General features: G+C 42.4%; 1 protein-coding gene across 4 annotated transcripts in view; it reads left to right on the forward strand.

Annotated features, from left to right (window-relative positions):
• IGSF21 (immunoglobin superfamily member 21) overlaps window positions 1-14,739 on the forward strand; it is a 716,438-nt gene that overhangs the window by 572,533 nt on the left and 129,166 nt on the right. For all 4 annotated transcript variants that reach the window (XM_029579027.1, XM_029579029.1, XM_029579028.1 and 1 more), the window contains one exon: window positions 13,833-13,948. In XM_029579027.1, coding sequence (XP_029434887.1) covers window positions 13,833-13,948 — 116 coding nt within the window. The remainder of the gene's footprint in view (window positions 1-13,832; window positions 13,949-14,739) is intronic.

The raw sequence follows: 14,739 nt of genomic DNA on the forward strand, positions 1-14,739 counted from the left end.
CTCTGAGTTGTTAATACCCATCAGCCTCCATCTGACGCAGGAGGGGGAGGGGGAAGGAAATTATGCCCCCCCCCCCCCTTCTAAAAGTTTCTCTTGATGGGAAGGATTGCTTAAGCTGGGAAGCTGCTGTCTGGCTGCAGGTTTTCGGGCATGCAGCGGCACCACAAGCCTGAAAGATTGAGAGCAACTGTGGAGAAAACTCATCTTTCAGACAATTTACCTTTATAACCGTTTGTGTTTATATCACTCCTGTCATTTAGGGGGACTGCTGATGTGTAAATGTTGTTGGGTTTTTTTTTTTTGTTTGTTTTTTTTATTAAGCTCCTGGTGCCTCTTATTGTTCAGTTCAATATTTAATTTTCACATTAACTACAATTGTCTTCTCCTTCTCACAGAGGGACACTTGCAAGGAAATTTTTATTGATAAAGCGGTCGATTCAGCCCTGCTCAGGACTTAGAATTCTATCAAAAATGTATTCACCGCTGTAGGCAAAAAAAAAAAATGTACTCAGACCCTACGTTTGATAGAAGTAACCAAGAAGCCCTGCGTGTATTAGCAACCCCAAATCACACTGGGCTTATTTTACATTTTTTTTAAGTTCTCAAGCATGTACTACTGACATCTGCAACATCCCAGAAGGCATTTGACAAAGTCCCTCATGAAAAACTCCTGAGAAAATTAAAAAGTCATGGGATAGGAGGCGATGTCCTACTGTGGATTGCGATCTGGTTTAAAAGACGGGAGAAAAGAGAGTAAGACTAAATGATTGTCTTCTCAAAGGGATCTTCGCTGGAGCTGATGTTTTCTAATATATTTATAAATGATCTGGAAAAGTGAATAATGGAAGAGATGATTAAATTTGCAGTTGATACAAAATTGTTTGGAGGAGTTAAATCACGAGTGGATTGTGAGAAATTGCAGGAGGACCTTACGAGACTGGAAGACAAGGCATCCAGATGGAAGATGAAATTTAATGTGGAAAAGTGCATAATGACGCACATAGGGAAAAGTAATCCAAACTGTAGTTACCTGATATTAGAGTCCATATTGACTTATTTAAAAGATGTATTTCCTGGAGGAAGTGACATCACCCAGGTTGATGGCAGCTTAAACCCAGAGCTCCAGCCCCAAGTCATCAACCTTTTCCAGTCAGAGCATTTTGGTCCTTTGGCCAAGGCGGTGATACAAGGCGAAGAGTGGTGAACAGCCCAGCGATGGCACAGGAAAAAAAAACCAGCCCGATTTTGAAGCATTTCTTCTTTACAAGTTGCGATGTCATGAAAATGGCTGGCATCAAGGGGGAAGAGGAAAACGATAGCATGGTGTCCGAGATAGGCCGTGGTCCTGGTGGAACTGCGATAGGAGGGGAAGATGATCGCATTCCCTCCCAGGCTGAATTTAAGCTGTGGTTTGTGGAGGTGAGGCAGGAAATGGCCAGAATCAGTACGGAGCTGAGAGAGGTGATGTTGATGATTTGGGCAGGAGGGTGGAGGAAATGGAGACCCGTTTGGAAGAGCAGGCCACGGATTTAAGTATGAGCCACAAGGAGTGTGCAGGCATTGCAAAACCTGCGATGGAGCGGGAAGGCCCAGGCATCCAGATGGAAGATGAAATTTAATGTAGAAAAGTGCATAATGATGCACATAGGGAAAAGTAATCCAAACTGTAGTATGTTGGAGGATCTTGAGAACAGGTCCTGGTGTACAAGCCTCTGTTTCTGGGGAGTTCAAGAATTAGCTGAGTATGTAGACTGTTTCCAGATAGTTAACAGCATTTGCTCGGGTGAAACTGCTGAAGATGTGCTTTTTATAAAGTTGGACAGAGCACACAGAGCTCTAGATGCACACAGCGTGGCAACTTACCCCGTGACACTATGACTTGCTTCCATAATTTTACGTTAAAAGAGAAAGTAGCTCAACAAGCCCGCAAAATGGGGCAAATTGTCTGTAAGGATCAAGCAATGGACGTTTTTCAAGACCTTTCACCAATCACTATATGGAAGAGACGAGAATTTAAAGGCATAATCACTGTTCTAAAATGAGGAAATTAAATATCGGTGACTTTTTCCTTTTGGGCCTTACTTTTCAATCCAGGGTAAAGCAGCCAAGGTGAAGACTGTGGCAGCTGTTGCATCATTTTTGTATGATGCAGGAGGAGTAGTGCATTTGGGAGAGGCTCAGGATTCCAACGTGTCTATGCCAAAGAGGAAAGATGACCAACCTAAATGGCAAATTACAATCAATAAAACAATAACAAATCATAGTTTTACAATATACAAATTACAACATACTTAAAATAAATGCATTATAAAGCATCCATCTTCTTTGGAGAGGGTGTGTTTCTTAGCATTCTTAAAAAAAAAAAAAAAAAAGATTGCTGACCCGCAAATTAAACTATTTAGCCCAACTTTGTTCTGAATGGTAATTCAACACATTCAAACTATATGCTGTAGAAATCCCAAGCACCTAAATGAGATACCTGACACTATCCACAGTCCAACAGGAGCCATTGGCATCAGCCCAAGAGAAGACACTGTTCCTGGACCTCAAAGGGAACTTTTGGATGTATACAAGATAAGTGTTACCTTTGTTTCTCTTGCAAATATTGAGAATCATTTTAAATGCATGAAGAAAATTAAAAAAAAAAAAAAAGGAATGTGGTTGCCACTGGCATATTGCTTCATGTGGACACTTTGGTTAGACCAATAATTAAATATAAGGTGGAGAACTGTGTGCATGTTTAAATACATCACTTTGATGATTCCTAGTATGAAGGTCTAAAATCTAAGAGATTATAAATTTTAAGTGTTGGTGGAGTTTGTGATGGACACACTTGTATTTCCACTGACCTTGACTTTATTTTTGGGCTTATTTTTGTCATAGGAAATGAGAACATTTCCTATTTTGTTTCATTTTTTTCTCCAAGCGAAATTATTGAAAATAAGATAATTTCATTGGTTTTCATGTTTGTTTTGAAAACAAAAAAATTGATTTATCTCGGGCCTAGGCGTAGGCCTGAAACTTGGGCCTCACCCAGGGAATAGGCTGAGACCCAAAGCAGGGGCCTCGGCCTACACTCAACATGATGCCAGGGCCTGGGCCAACGTCCCAAAAATTGAACAAACTTACCTGCTCCATTGGATATCCAGTGTCGTGGACTAGACTGAGACCCAATACCTAGTCTCAGCCTAGCACTCAGGCCTTGGAGGTCTTCGGTCAGTCATATTTCTTCTTAGACAAAATGACGCTGTCCGCTTGGGAGGCACCAGAGTTAATTAAATCCGGCATATTCTCCCCAGTAGAGTGCATCATTTTGATGTATGGCAGCACAATTATATTTATATATTAAAAATTGATCTACTACCTCCTTGGTTTTAGGAGAATGCTCAAAACAGTGTACAAAACTACATATTGTTACATTAAAAACAAACACAGATATTCAAAACTAAATAATATACAAAAAAATCAGGAAGCCAGCCATGAAACTGTCCATCAGATGACATCTCAGCATAGATCTGCCTGGAAACAGGAAAATAATGAATGTCATTGTCGAAATTAAAAAAGCCTTAATCCTTTTCCACAAAATTAAGTAATTTAATGCCTGTTAGCACATTTGGAGCTAGGAAAATAACTGCTGCCACTTCTCATGCCTATCGTTTTTGTAAAGGCTGCAGTTTAATGTATTTATCTGGCTATTGATTATGAATGTTCTAATTGTAAACTGCTAATAAATTGTATTTGGCGATATAAAAATCTTTTAAATAAACAGAAGATGTCTGTAAGCTGTGCCTAGTGAGCAGAAGCAGACATGGTACCTCTATTTAGCTCTGTTGACCAGGCTAGTGCCTTACCCTTCCTATAGCTAATATATCTGGACCTGGGACCTCGAGGGCTATCCAGGGCAGGGCCTTCTGCCAGCTTCAGTAAGTATCCATGTGTTTTCCCATATCCTTGTGTATGAAGCTTAGAGTTCATATATGCTGTTGATGAGTCCAAATGCATGTGTTTAATGGCGAGATAAGTCATGATAGTGGATTTGTAATTTTCTGTGGCCTTATCTAGTTAGTGAGCTAAATAACCTTTTCTTGCCTCTGTTTTTCAGACTGATCTGAATCCTGCCAACAGATGAGTGCTGGTCGTCTGGGGCAACTCTCCATTCAAGCTAGCAGAAGAGAGAGAGTCTTTGGACTCGCAAATACCACAGTGGTTTGTGGAAGGCCTGCTGGCCATCCTGTGAATATTTTGTTTCACACTTCTATATCAGCGTCCACCATGGTAGCAAATGTCTGTGCTTGCAAGTTTACTTTCATATTGCATTTCTGCCTGGTATGCTGGTGTGGCAGGTGGTGTTGTGTAAACATTTTTTTTTTTATATGTGAGCATAATTTTCAAAGCGATTTATGTGGATAAATAGTGATTTGTGCAGTAAACATTTCCCTCCTTCAATACACCTAACATGCATATAGATTGCATTTTCAAATCAATGTGCATTATTTTCCTTGGAAAAAAGACGGCCCAAAAAACAGGTGCAAATTTCTGCAACTTTATGTAGTGGGAGTTAGTTTTTCCTCCATAGATAATGATTAGGAATTAGGGTACCGAGACCTTACTATTAGTGTCCATTTCTCTATTCTTTACCAAAGGAATTTTCTAGTAATGAGAGGTTCATGGTTGAGTGTCAAGTGACAGGAGGGTTTTCCCCTAAAGGGGATAGGCAACATCTGATATGAAAAGTCCTTCCACAAGGCACTGTGAGGAGATTTCCGGAGTTTTGCTTGGTGTCCAGTGTGTTAGGTTTTGCTAGGAGTCCAGGAAGGAGCAGCAAGGAGCTGTGGCCTAGCCTTGGGTTTCTGTGTTTGAGCCTTAGAAGAGAGAATCTTCTCTGCAAGTGGTCATGGTTAACTCAGAAACTTCTAACCACCCAAAGGAAGCAAGAAGGTTTGTCTTGGGCCAGCCAGCTAGAATCTGAGTATATTGATAAACTTGGAAGGACTTTCTAACTTTTCCCTGAGTTAGACAGAGCAGAGCTTATGGGAGATAGTGTAGTGTTTCCAGTGAGTTAAGAAAACAGTTTGAATAAGGACGGTCTGCATCAGGTGATTTTGGAAGGAATTGTGAGCTATTTCTGCATTGTGGATTGGCCTTTTATGTTTTTCTTCTGTACCTATTTGAACTTTGGACTGGTTTTTGAGTAAAGTATTTTTTGGGCACAACTTTTGGAGTGAACTGATTTGTTGGATTGTGTGACCCTCCTAGTGGCTCTGCAGGATAATTCTTGCCACCAATGTGCAGAACCTGCATTCCCCTACCCTGCTGTGAAGGGGTATAGTGATACTCAGCAATGGGAAGTTCCAGGAGCCCTAGTAGTCATCCAGGAATGACACAAGCATATCCATCCCCTAAAGTGTGGGTCATGAGGAGGTCTATAAATGGTGACTTGGTGAGTCATTGAGGAGGTCTTTGGGAGTGCAGAGTTGGATGTCAAAGGGAGTTGGTAAGAGGTAGCCATGGGTTGTGGCTCTCAATGAGCCCTAGAAAGAGAGAAGGCTGTGTGTCTTTTTTTTTTTTTTTTTCCATTTCTGAAGTGGAAGAGGATTCCATTGAGATTCTGTGGTGTTTAGATCCAAGAAAAGTTTGGAAGAAGAGAAGGCCTTGCCAAGGAACTGGAACATTCATCTGATAGTGTTACCATGTTGTCTTTCTTATGTGGGAGAAGAGGATTTTCCTGGAGGCCAAGAGGAGAAAACTAGGAGGGATCCCCTAAGTCCCTATTCAGGACCTAAATAATTTGACGATTTGTTTTGTTTTTTTTGGGACTGTGCTGAAATTATTTCTGGATAAAGACGGTCTAGGTTTCTGTACTTTGGATTGTCTTATTTTGTACATGCTGGACTTATTTTTGTCTTATGTATACTATTTTATTTTTGGAACACATTTGGTGTGAGGGCTGTTTTATTTATTTATTTATTTATTTTTAAGAGTGATCAGCTTTAGGGCCTTAAGTTTTCCCCCATCACAAAATCTGTAGCATCAGATGCTACAACGAAAGGGTCAGGGCTCAGCAGTCTCTGAAGGTGAACCCCTTGAAAAGAGGACCAGTAGTAAAAAAAAGTAACCACGTCAAGTTTCAAAGTGAAAATCCATTTGTAAATTCTCTTTGAAACTTTGAGTAAAGTCTGTATGTAAAAAAAAAAAACCAGACTTTTTCTCAAGGCAGACATTTTGAAAATGTTCTCCTGTGTGTGCCACAGTTCAAGCTTTTTATGTGCGTGTTTGCTGTGTCGTCTTTGCCATTGTGTTGCATGCAATGGAAAACCACATGCTACTTGTATGCAGAGGACTCCCTGGGGAGTCTGGTGCAGTTAGCGAGATAAAACTGTCTGGCTAGTTTGTATGGAATATTCAGGATTTGTCCTGCTGAATATACCTAGCTATCTTAAAATTAGCCAAGTAAGGGTTATCCTGTTAACTTTAGCACTGCCTTGTGGCATGACCAAACTTGCCTGAATAAGCTTGACTCATCATGGAATGCCTCAAGAATGCCCCCAAGTTATCCGGATAAATTATATATAGCTAATCGCTTAAGCCAGGTAACTCAGGAGAGTTCAGATTGACAGCAATTTCAAAACCCACGGTTTGTCTGGCTAATTCCCAAACTTTCAGTAAGGACCTCCTCGTTCCTGATGTGGCTGCAATTGGACTGTCTTTTGTTACATTGTCTTTCTTTCGTTTTCTGTGGGTTTCAGTCTCTGGCCACATGTGTTAACTGTCTCCATCTTGTATTGTCTTTTCTTCCCCTCTCTGTACTTTTGTTTGTGTAGCGCATTCACTGAGGTTTATCCTAGAGTGGATTAGATGGCTGGTTTGAACATGGAGCTATATATGATGCCCGATTTCGTTTGCTTGCACTTCCTAGGTTCTGTTTTGTCTCTGGAGCATCCTGTCTCATTTTCTCTCTTTTTTCTTTCAGTTTCGGCATGACCTGCTGTTTCTCTTGTAAGAGGGCCAGCTGGAAGAAGCAGAGATTCCAGAGCAGAGGAAGAAGGCACTCCATGCCCCCAAGAGATACAGAAAAGGACCCTTCAGCTCTGATGACATTTCAAAGAGAGACAATTTATTTACACTTTCTTAGATGATGTTATAAGGTTAAAAGAATCATATTTTTGGATAATTATTGTGTTGTGTAATTTTTTAATGGGCATGAATGGCGAAGTATATTTGCATGAATATAGAAGCCAACTAATTGGGAGTGCTAAGCTGAACCACAAATTATCCCCATTCCTACCCCACCTCCATCCCTAAAACGTTTTAACCCCCTGCTGTTGGACATGGCAGTCACATTTTAAACTGTAAGGGGCACCGAGGGGCACACAGTTCAAAGCATGGCCTTCTGGCTGCAGAAGGCAGAGGAGGAGGAAGTGACCCGTGGCACTGCCACTCACCACCTCTTCTGGCCAGCTCCTCTCAGCAGGGTGATCAGAGAGGAAGGGAGAGGCGCCTGCCTGTCTTGATATTGGGCTGATCCAGCACCTATAGCATTCACAAAGCTGACGCCTATATGCATAGGTAAGTGTGGGTATAGCTTGGTACATGAGAGAGGATGTGAGAACAAGGTAAGATTGGAAGGGAGAGGCCTGTGTGGTACATTAGAGGGTTAGGTTGGTTATGTAGTAGAGTTGTAGTAGACTGCGGTGAGTGCTGTGATCTGCTGCAGAGAGAGGCATAAAAACATGTCATTTTAGAGAGCAGAAGGTTTTGTCACTTTCTTTTTCATGACACATGATAAAGTAAAATGTCATAGCTTGTTTTAGTTAGATTCAATGATCTTAGCTATAAGAGGAAAAAGAAAGGAAATGTAATGCAAACTTTCCCTTAGACTAATCCCTCTTATTAATTCTATAATTTAAGCTTTCTCTCTTTACCACCCCCCCTCACCATCACCATTCTCCCCCCCCCCCCCAATTATTCTTCCCTTTCCTGTTTCCCTAACCAGCACTCTCTTAGCTCCCATCCCCATAAGACAGAGCTCCCTGACTTGTGCATCCTCTCTCTATCCTCAGCTGAGTGAAGTCCCCAGTTGTGGAATTAAAGCTTCAGACTGTTGTGGGTGTTACAGCCCCTCTCCAGTTTCTCCCCACATGCTGCTTGCAATGTCTGCTCCAGGCTCACCCCTCTTCTCCTGTTCTCTGCGGGCTTACTGAGGAAGGGGAGTGGCCTTAGCTGTAAATGGAGAGGGCCGGAGCTTTCTATGGTTCTCCTAGAAACCCAGCAATTGATGCAAATTCCCTGGATGAAATCTAGAGAGTTTCCAGGCATTCAGATGCTCCTTCCCCGGGCAGCACTAAATATATTCAGTCTTTTGGGTCAATGGCAGCAAATAAAAATCACATAATTGTGTAAGTAAATATCTGTTTGTGAGATGGTTCATGGGCAAAACGGAAAGCATGCATGAATGAATGCAGCATCTATGGTGACGCCTCTTCCAGAGTATCTCAAATTTCTTTTTACAGCTATGCCAAATATTTTCAATGCCTTGCATATCTCCCAGATTAGTCCCCTTTACAGCAATTCTTATTTGATCAGAATTGAATTTTCTGAGATATTTATCCTCTAAAGCCCCAAAAATCAACCTTATAGTTTTCGGTTGCTAAATGAAGCATTCAAAGTGAACAGAGGACCCCGAGCTGTTCTCCTTTGGGGGCTAGCTTGCATCAATTCTTGCAGGCCTATTACAAATTTCGGGTGAAAGTGAACCTTTGGTAATGGAAGGCAGGCTATGAGAGACGTGTTTCTTACTGATAGGATTAAGGAGATACGGTTTCATGTTTCGAGAGCTGAACCAAGTCATAAAATCATATAGGATGCAATCTTAAAGTCCACTTCTCCCACTCACTGCCTGTTATAGAAAGGATGGTGTTAGTTAAAAGAAAGCACCTCAGTTGTTGGTAGAAGACACCTTTATTAGGTCAATACATGTTTTAGATTGTAAAATTGTAGAATCACTAAGGCCTCTACCTCTGGCCGTGCTATTTTGGGATCTATGTACTAACTAAACAGCTCTATTCATGTGCCTCAGTATGGATGTTACCTAATAGCCTTCTGCATGTGTTATTGGTATGCATGTTGATGTTACCATATGGAGGTATTTAAATCTTTATCATATCTCCCCTATCCTGACTTTCCTGTAGAGCAGTGGTTCTCAACAGGTGTGTCGGGCCACACTGGTGTTTTGCGAGGTCCTGGGAGGTGTCGCAGAGCCAGCTGTCTCCTTATCAGCCTGGGTGGAAGTTGGTTGACTTGTTTATATTGGGCCTGATGGAAGGCTACTTTCACTTCCTTCTCCTCTTTCTGGTCCAGTGGGAGGCAGTTTCCTCTTTCATGCAGATCAGACCTAGACATTGCCAACTCCTACTGTTCTGGGCCCCAATGGGGGGGACACTATCTTCCCCTGTTGAGTCTGGGAGTGATGCTGGGGAAAAGGAGATTGAAGATGCTGGGCAGACAGAAGTGGAAGTGAGAGGGAGTGTGGGGGCTGCTGAAGGGATGGGAAACGGGGTCAGGGTAACTGGGTAGGGAGGAGGTAGAGAGAGTGAGCACTGGGAAGAGGAATGGGGGGGGGAGAGGTTGGGAATGCTGGGTAGGGATGTGAGTGTGAGCGGATGATTGAAAGGGAGTAATTGGGAGAAGTAAAGGATGATGGAGACATGGAGGGAGAGTGACAAGGGGTGCAAGAGCCATAATATGTCAGTTTGGGGAATGTGCATCTCTTCTCTCTTAGTACTTTATTTAGTGCAGGAAGAAATGTATTTCTATTTCTAGTTCTCCAAGTTTGTACTGCGTGCAGAAAGGCTTTTTGAGGTTTCCATTCCAGTTTGTCTCCGTATTGTAATTTGTGTTCTTTTATTCTGTATTTGGTGAAGCAAAATAGTCGGATAACTATCTGGCTAACCTTGTTGGGATATTTAATAGTGCACCCATGTCACTGCATATACCCTGCTGTCTTCAAGTTAGTCAGATATATTTATTAGGGGTGTGCATTCAGTTGCAACATATTGGCAATCCGCAACGTATATGCCATATTCGTTGTTTTCGTGGGGGTCACGAAACATATGGTGAACCCCCACGAATACAACGTATCACTAATGAATAAACCCCACCCTCCTGACCCCCCCAAGACTTGCCAAAAGTCCCTGGTGGTCCAGCGGGGGTCCTGGAGTGATCTCCTGCACTCGGGCTGTTGGCTGCTGGTATTCAAAATGGCGCCGATAGCCTTTGCCCTTACTATGTCAGAGGCTACCGGTGCCATTGGTCAGCCCCTGTCATATGGTAGAAGCAATGGACGGCCGGCGCCATCTTGTGCTCCTACCAGGGACTTTTGGCAAGTCTTGGGAGGTCAGGAGTCGTGTCCCCCCCCCCCCCCCCACCCCAAGACTTGCCAAAAGTCCCTGGTGGTCCAGTGGGGGTCCTGGAGCGATCTCCTGCACTCGGGCCGTCAGCTGCCGGTATTCAAATGGCGCCGATAGCCTTTGCCCTTACTATGTCACAGGGGCTACCGATGCCATTGGTCGGCCCCTGTCACATGGTAGGAGCACAAGATGGCGTCGGCCATCCATTGCTCCTGCACTTACTACCTGCCCTGACCCTTGGCCTGTTCCTGGTATCTCTTGTCTGCTACCAGCTTGTTCCTGGACTCCCACTTACTTAACCGCCTTAGGGACCCACTTAAGTCCTGCCGGCCGCCAGAACTCAAGGGCTCAACCTGCGAGGGAGGTGGCTGATATGGCAAAGCTCCAGTCTGTCCTGCTCCAGGGCTGCATCGGATACACTACAGCACCAAGGGCTCACAGGCACACCACCCATCACAAAATGATTTGTTAAATACTAAGGTTTTCCTTTGGTAAGCAGGTGAGGTACATCAACTTTAAAACAATCCTACACCTAATAGACATTCTTGGAGTAAAGTTGAAACATGATCAAATTTCAAATCTCTAATGATAACCCTTGTTACTTTGTTGTAAAGTAACTCAACCTGTTTCAGGTTTGCTTCAGTAATACCAGTGTAGAATGAATTACAATAGTCCACACTTTGTGTTGGATATTAGTGCAATTGTTTTCCTTTTTTCCTTTTCTTCTTTTTGATTTTGATTATCACTTGGTTTGGTCTGATTTGTTCTTATTTTGCTTTTATATTGAAACTTAAAGATATTTGAACACAAAAAAATTCCCAATCGTCGATATGTGACAGAACCCAGGGTATCAGATAACATTACTAGATAAGATTTTGCTAAAAATTGTGCAAATCTAGAAATCATTTGGATACAAATATAACACTTAGTCAACACAGAAACTTGTGTAGCTATAGAAAGACAGTTGTCTAAATTCATTCTCAGCAATTTAATCACCTCAACCAAGGGGATATATTAGTATCTTTCATTCATGAAATCAATTTAATCTGTGTTTTTCTGGCTAACCTGGCTAGATAACGGTCTTTACCTTGGAACATCCTTGCCTAGCTCCCACGCGAACCAGATAACTTTTTAGCTAGATAATTTATCTGACTAAATAGTACTGAATGTTGTCTTCATAATAATAATAATAATAATAAAAAACACAGAACACTAATAATACTGCCTCAGTCTTCCTGGAATTTAAGGAACAAATTACTCATCATATTCAGTTATACTTTACAAAAAAAAGTGCCTACTATAGGTCGCATACTGGGACAAATAAAATTCCATTACACATTATCTATCACACCTTCACATACCTTACAGAGAATATATATAGTAACATAGTAATGACGGCAGAAAAGGACAAAATGGTCCATCCAATCTGCCGCGCCATGCAGGTTACCCCCATGTTTCTCTTAAGGGTAGCAGCTTGCAGTTATCCCCAAGCCTTACGATAACACCATAAAAAATTGACTGCTAGCAACATTTTTACTGGGTGATGGACCTTCTTGAAAATTCAGACAGTGCTGATTTGTTTTGCTTGTGGACTTGGCCTTAGAAGCAGCCCAGTGCTTTTTCCCTTATGTCTGTGTATCAGTACCACAGACCATAAGAGTCCGGGTCTGTGTTGGCTGTCGTCTGCATCCAGTTCCTCTTCTACCTTCAACATGTGAAAAGAATGGGCTAGTAATCTGGTCAATATACACAGCACCAAATTCATAAGAATGCAGCTGACGCTCTCATCCATATTTGCTTGGTGTGCGGGTCAGTGTGTCAGCAGTTCTATTTGAGATTTGGAATTATGGCTAGTATAAGGGAATGTGGCACTCTCTTGCCAGCAAACATCTGGTGGGGGGAGGCATTTAGAAGGTCATAAGCAAGGGTCTGGGATGTGGGGGAGGGGATGCAGTATGCGACTAGGCGACCTGATCTGTTTCAGGGGTGGGTGGAGGTTTTCTCACACTCACCATCCCTTTTAATATGGGCCAGTTAGCACTGGGAACCCTAACAAGTTGTTACCATGGCCATGCAGTCTTTAATATGGCTGTAGTAACACTGACATGTTAGTGTTAGTTTTGTGCATCAGGTATTAAAGCCTGATGGTAATGCGGGTGTTAAAACCAGCAGGTAATGCACGTTTCCATGTCTCTCTTAGCACTTTAAATCCTTTAAATATTCCTGTATCTCTGTTACTCTCTGCATAACCTTGAGGAAGTCACTTTTTTTTCCCTGTATCTCAATCAGTAATTAACTGGATGGCTCTAAGCAAGTCACTTCATTTCCCTGTGTCTCAGTCACTAGCTCTATATGACCCTGATTGAGTCACGTTATTTCCCTGTGCCTCTGGATCTGGAATTCCTGACTCACTTTTCACATTAGACCTGTCTTGTGGATTGTTTGCAAAAGCATTCTGTCAAAAGAGCGATCTGTGTCTATAATAATAAAGATCTTGGTTTTCCTAAGCGGCTAATTAAACTGTTTTCCATGATGGTCACTAGAAACTGCTGAATTGGTCAGCTCATTTTGCACTAAATGCAAAGCCCTTAGAGATTTTGTACTGGATTACCAGTGTGATGTAAATCTGTCCCTGTCTAAATTCTTCCAAGAAGGCAGGAGTAACCTGCACAAAGCAAACCATAGTTAGAAGTCTAACATCAGTGAGAGCATGGTGTGGCCAAATGTCTCAGACAACAGCCTCACTAGTTTTAGTGGCTATGTGTGGATCATTATTAAACTTGGTGGTAAAACACAGGAGGAGCCTGGGTGTTGGTCTCTTGAAAGAATCAAAGAGGAAGACGAGACCCAGGAGGCCAGCACTGTAATGGAAACTGTAATGGAAATGTTCCCTATCACCTCCGTCTCTCCGCCCCGGTCCCTGCCCTTCCCTTGCCCCCTCGATTCCTCCTCTGCTCCTTCACCCACAGGAATTTTATGCTAGTAACTGCTTATGATAAATTTACCTGCCGAAATTCAGCTACTCTGTTAATCAATTGTTCACTGCCTATTTTTTTACATTACTCTCCAGTTGAACTCGTTTGAACTTCTCCTTCTCTTCTAATGCCCATGTTTATGTTCCCTGTTTTTTGTAACTTTGTCTTCTCTATCGGTGTTAATTGGTTTTCCCCTAGTTCTACTGTAAACCGGTACGATAAGACTTGGTCTTGAGCATCGGGGTATTAAAAGAATTTAAATAAAAATAAATAAACATACTCGGGACAGGCAGTGGTAGGAAAAAGGGACAAGAGGTTGGGTTAATGAGCAGAGTCACAGATCCCTTCACAAGGAAATAAGTCTTGTCAGTTTAGTTCTGTTTCTAGGCATTTTCTGTCGACCCATAAATAGCAGTGGATTGGCCTCACTAACTGTGCATTTCTTCCACAGCTCCACCCACCTCGATTTCGGTGATTGCCGCAGAGTCGCCTGCGCCCTTCAGTCGATACCAGGCACAGAACTTCACGATGGTCTGCATTGTGTCCGGAGGGAAACCTGCCCCACTGGTGAGTCTCCCAAACCTAAGATCAGCAGACTTTAAACCCTCAGGTTACAAAGAAATTCTTCTGTTCATTTGTTTCGGTTTCTTAAACTGTTTTTTCAAACTAGTGCTTAGATTCGGGTGCTAGTTCAAATCGTACGCTGGGATAGCCATGAAAAGGGAAGCGTGCCCGAAGTATCAAATCCCCAGTGGTTTTAATCCCTGCATTGCAGATGGGCCCCAGTAAAACATTTTGAATAGATGACGCTACGGAGTTTCGAATGCGGGCTTTCCCTTTAAAAGTGGGGCTGCTGCTCCCTTAGTGCTATGTCGCCTGCTCTGAAGCAGATGGAAATGTACCCTCAAAAAAAATCCTCATGCAGACTTTCCTTCCCCCCAGTCTCTCTCCACCCCAATCTCAACTCTTTTTGGACATGGGCAAAAGTACCCGCCCTGTGACAAACACAAGTATTTCTCCTCACAGCTGGGGGCAGGGGGGAGGAATTTTTAACGGGGCTTTTTCTGTGGGTTAAACAGCCATTTACCTGTGGGGAAAGCTTTGAAAATTGCTTTCTCCATGCATTAATAACACTTTCGCTAGTCAATCATCTTCCATAACCCAATCACTCAAACCATAAAATTGCTCTTCTTTAAAATCAAATTAATTTTCCCCTTTTGCAGTTTCAAATTATGTCCTATTATCTTTTCCTTATTACCTGATGTAAACATATTGTCTAAATGATCCAAGCATTGAACTGGCAAGTATTTATGGCCAATAATCCTGTCACACCTCAGTTTCCTCCTCTCCCAGGGAAA

Source organism: Rhinatrema bivittatum, chromosome 15, assembly GCF_901001135.1.
Source record: "Rhinatrema bivittatum chromosome 15, aRhiBiv1.1, whole genome shotgun sequence".
NCBI lineage: Eukaryota > Metazoa > Chordata > Amphibia > Gymnophiona > Rhinatrematidae > Rhinatrema > Rhinatrema bivittatum.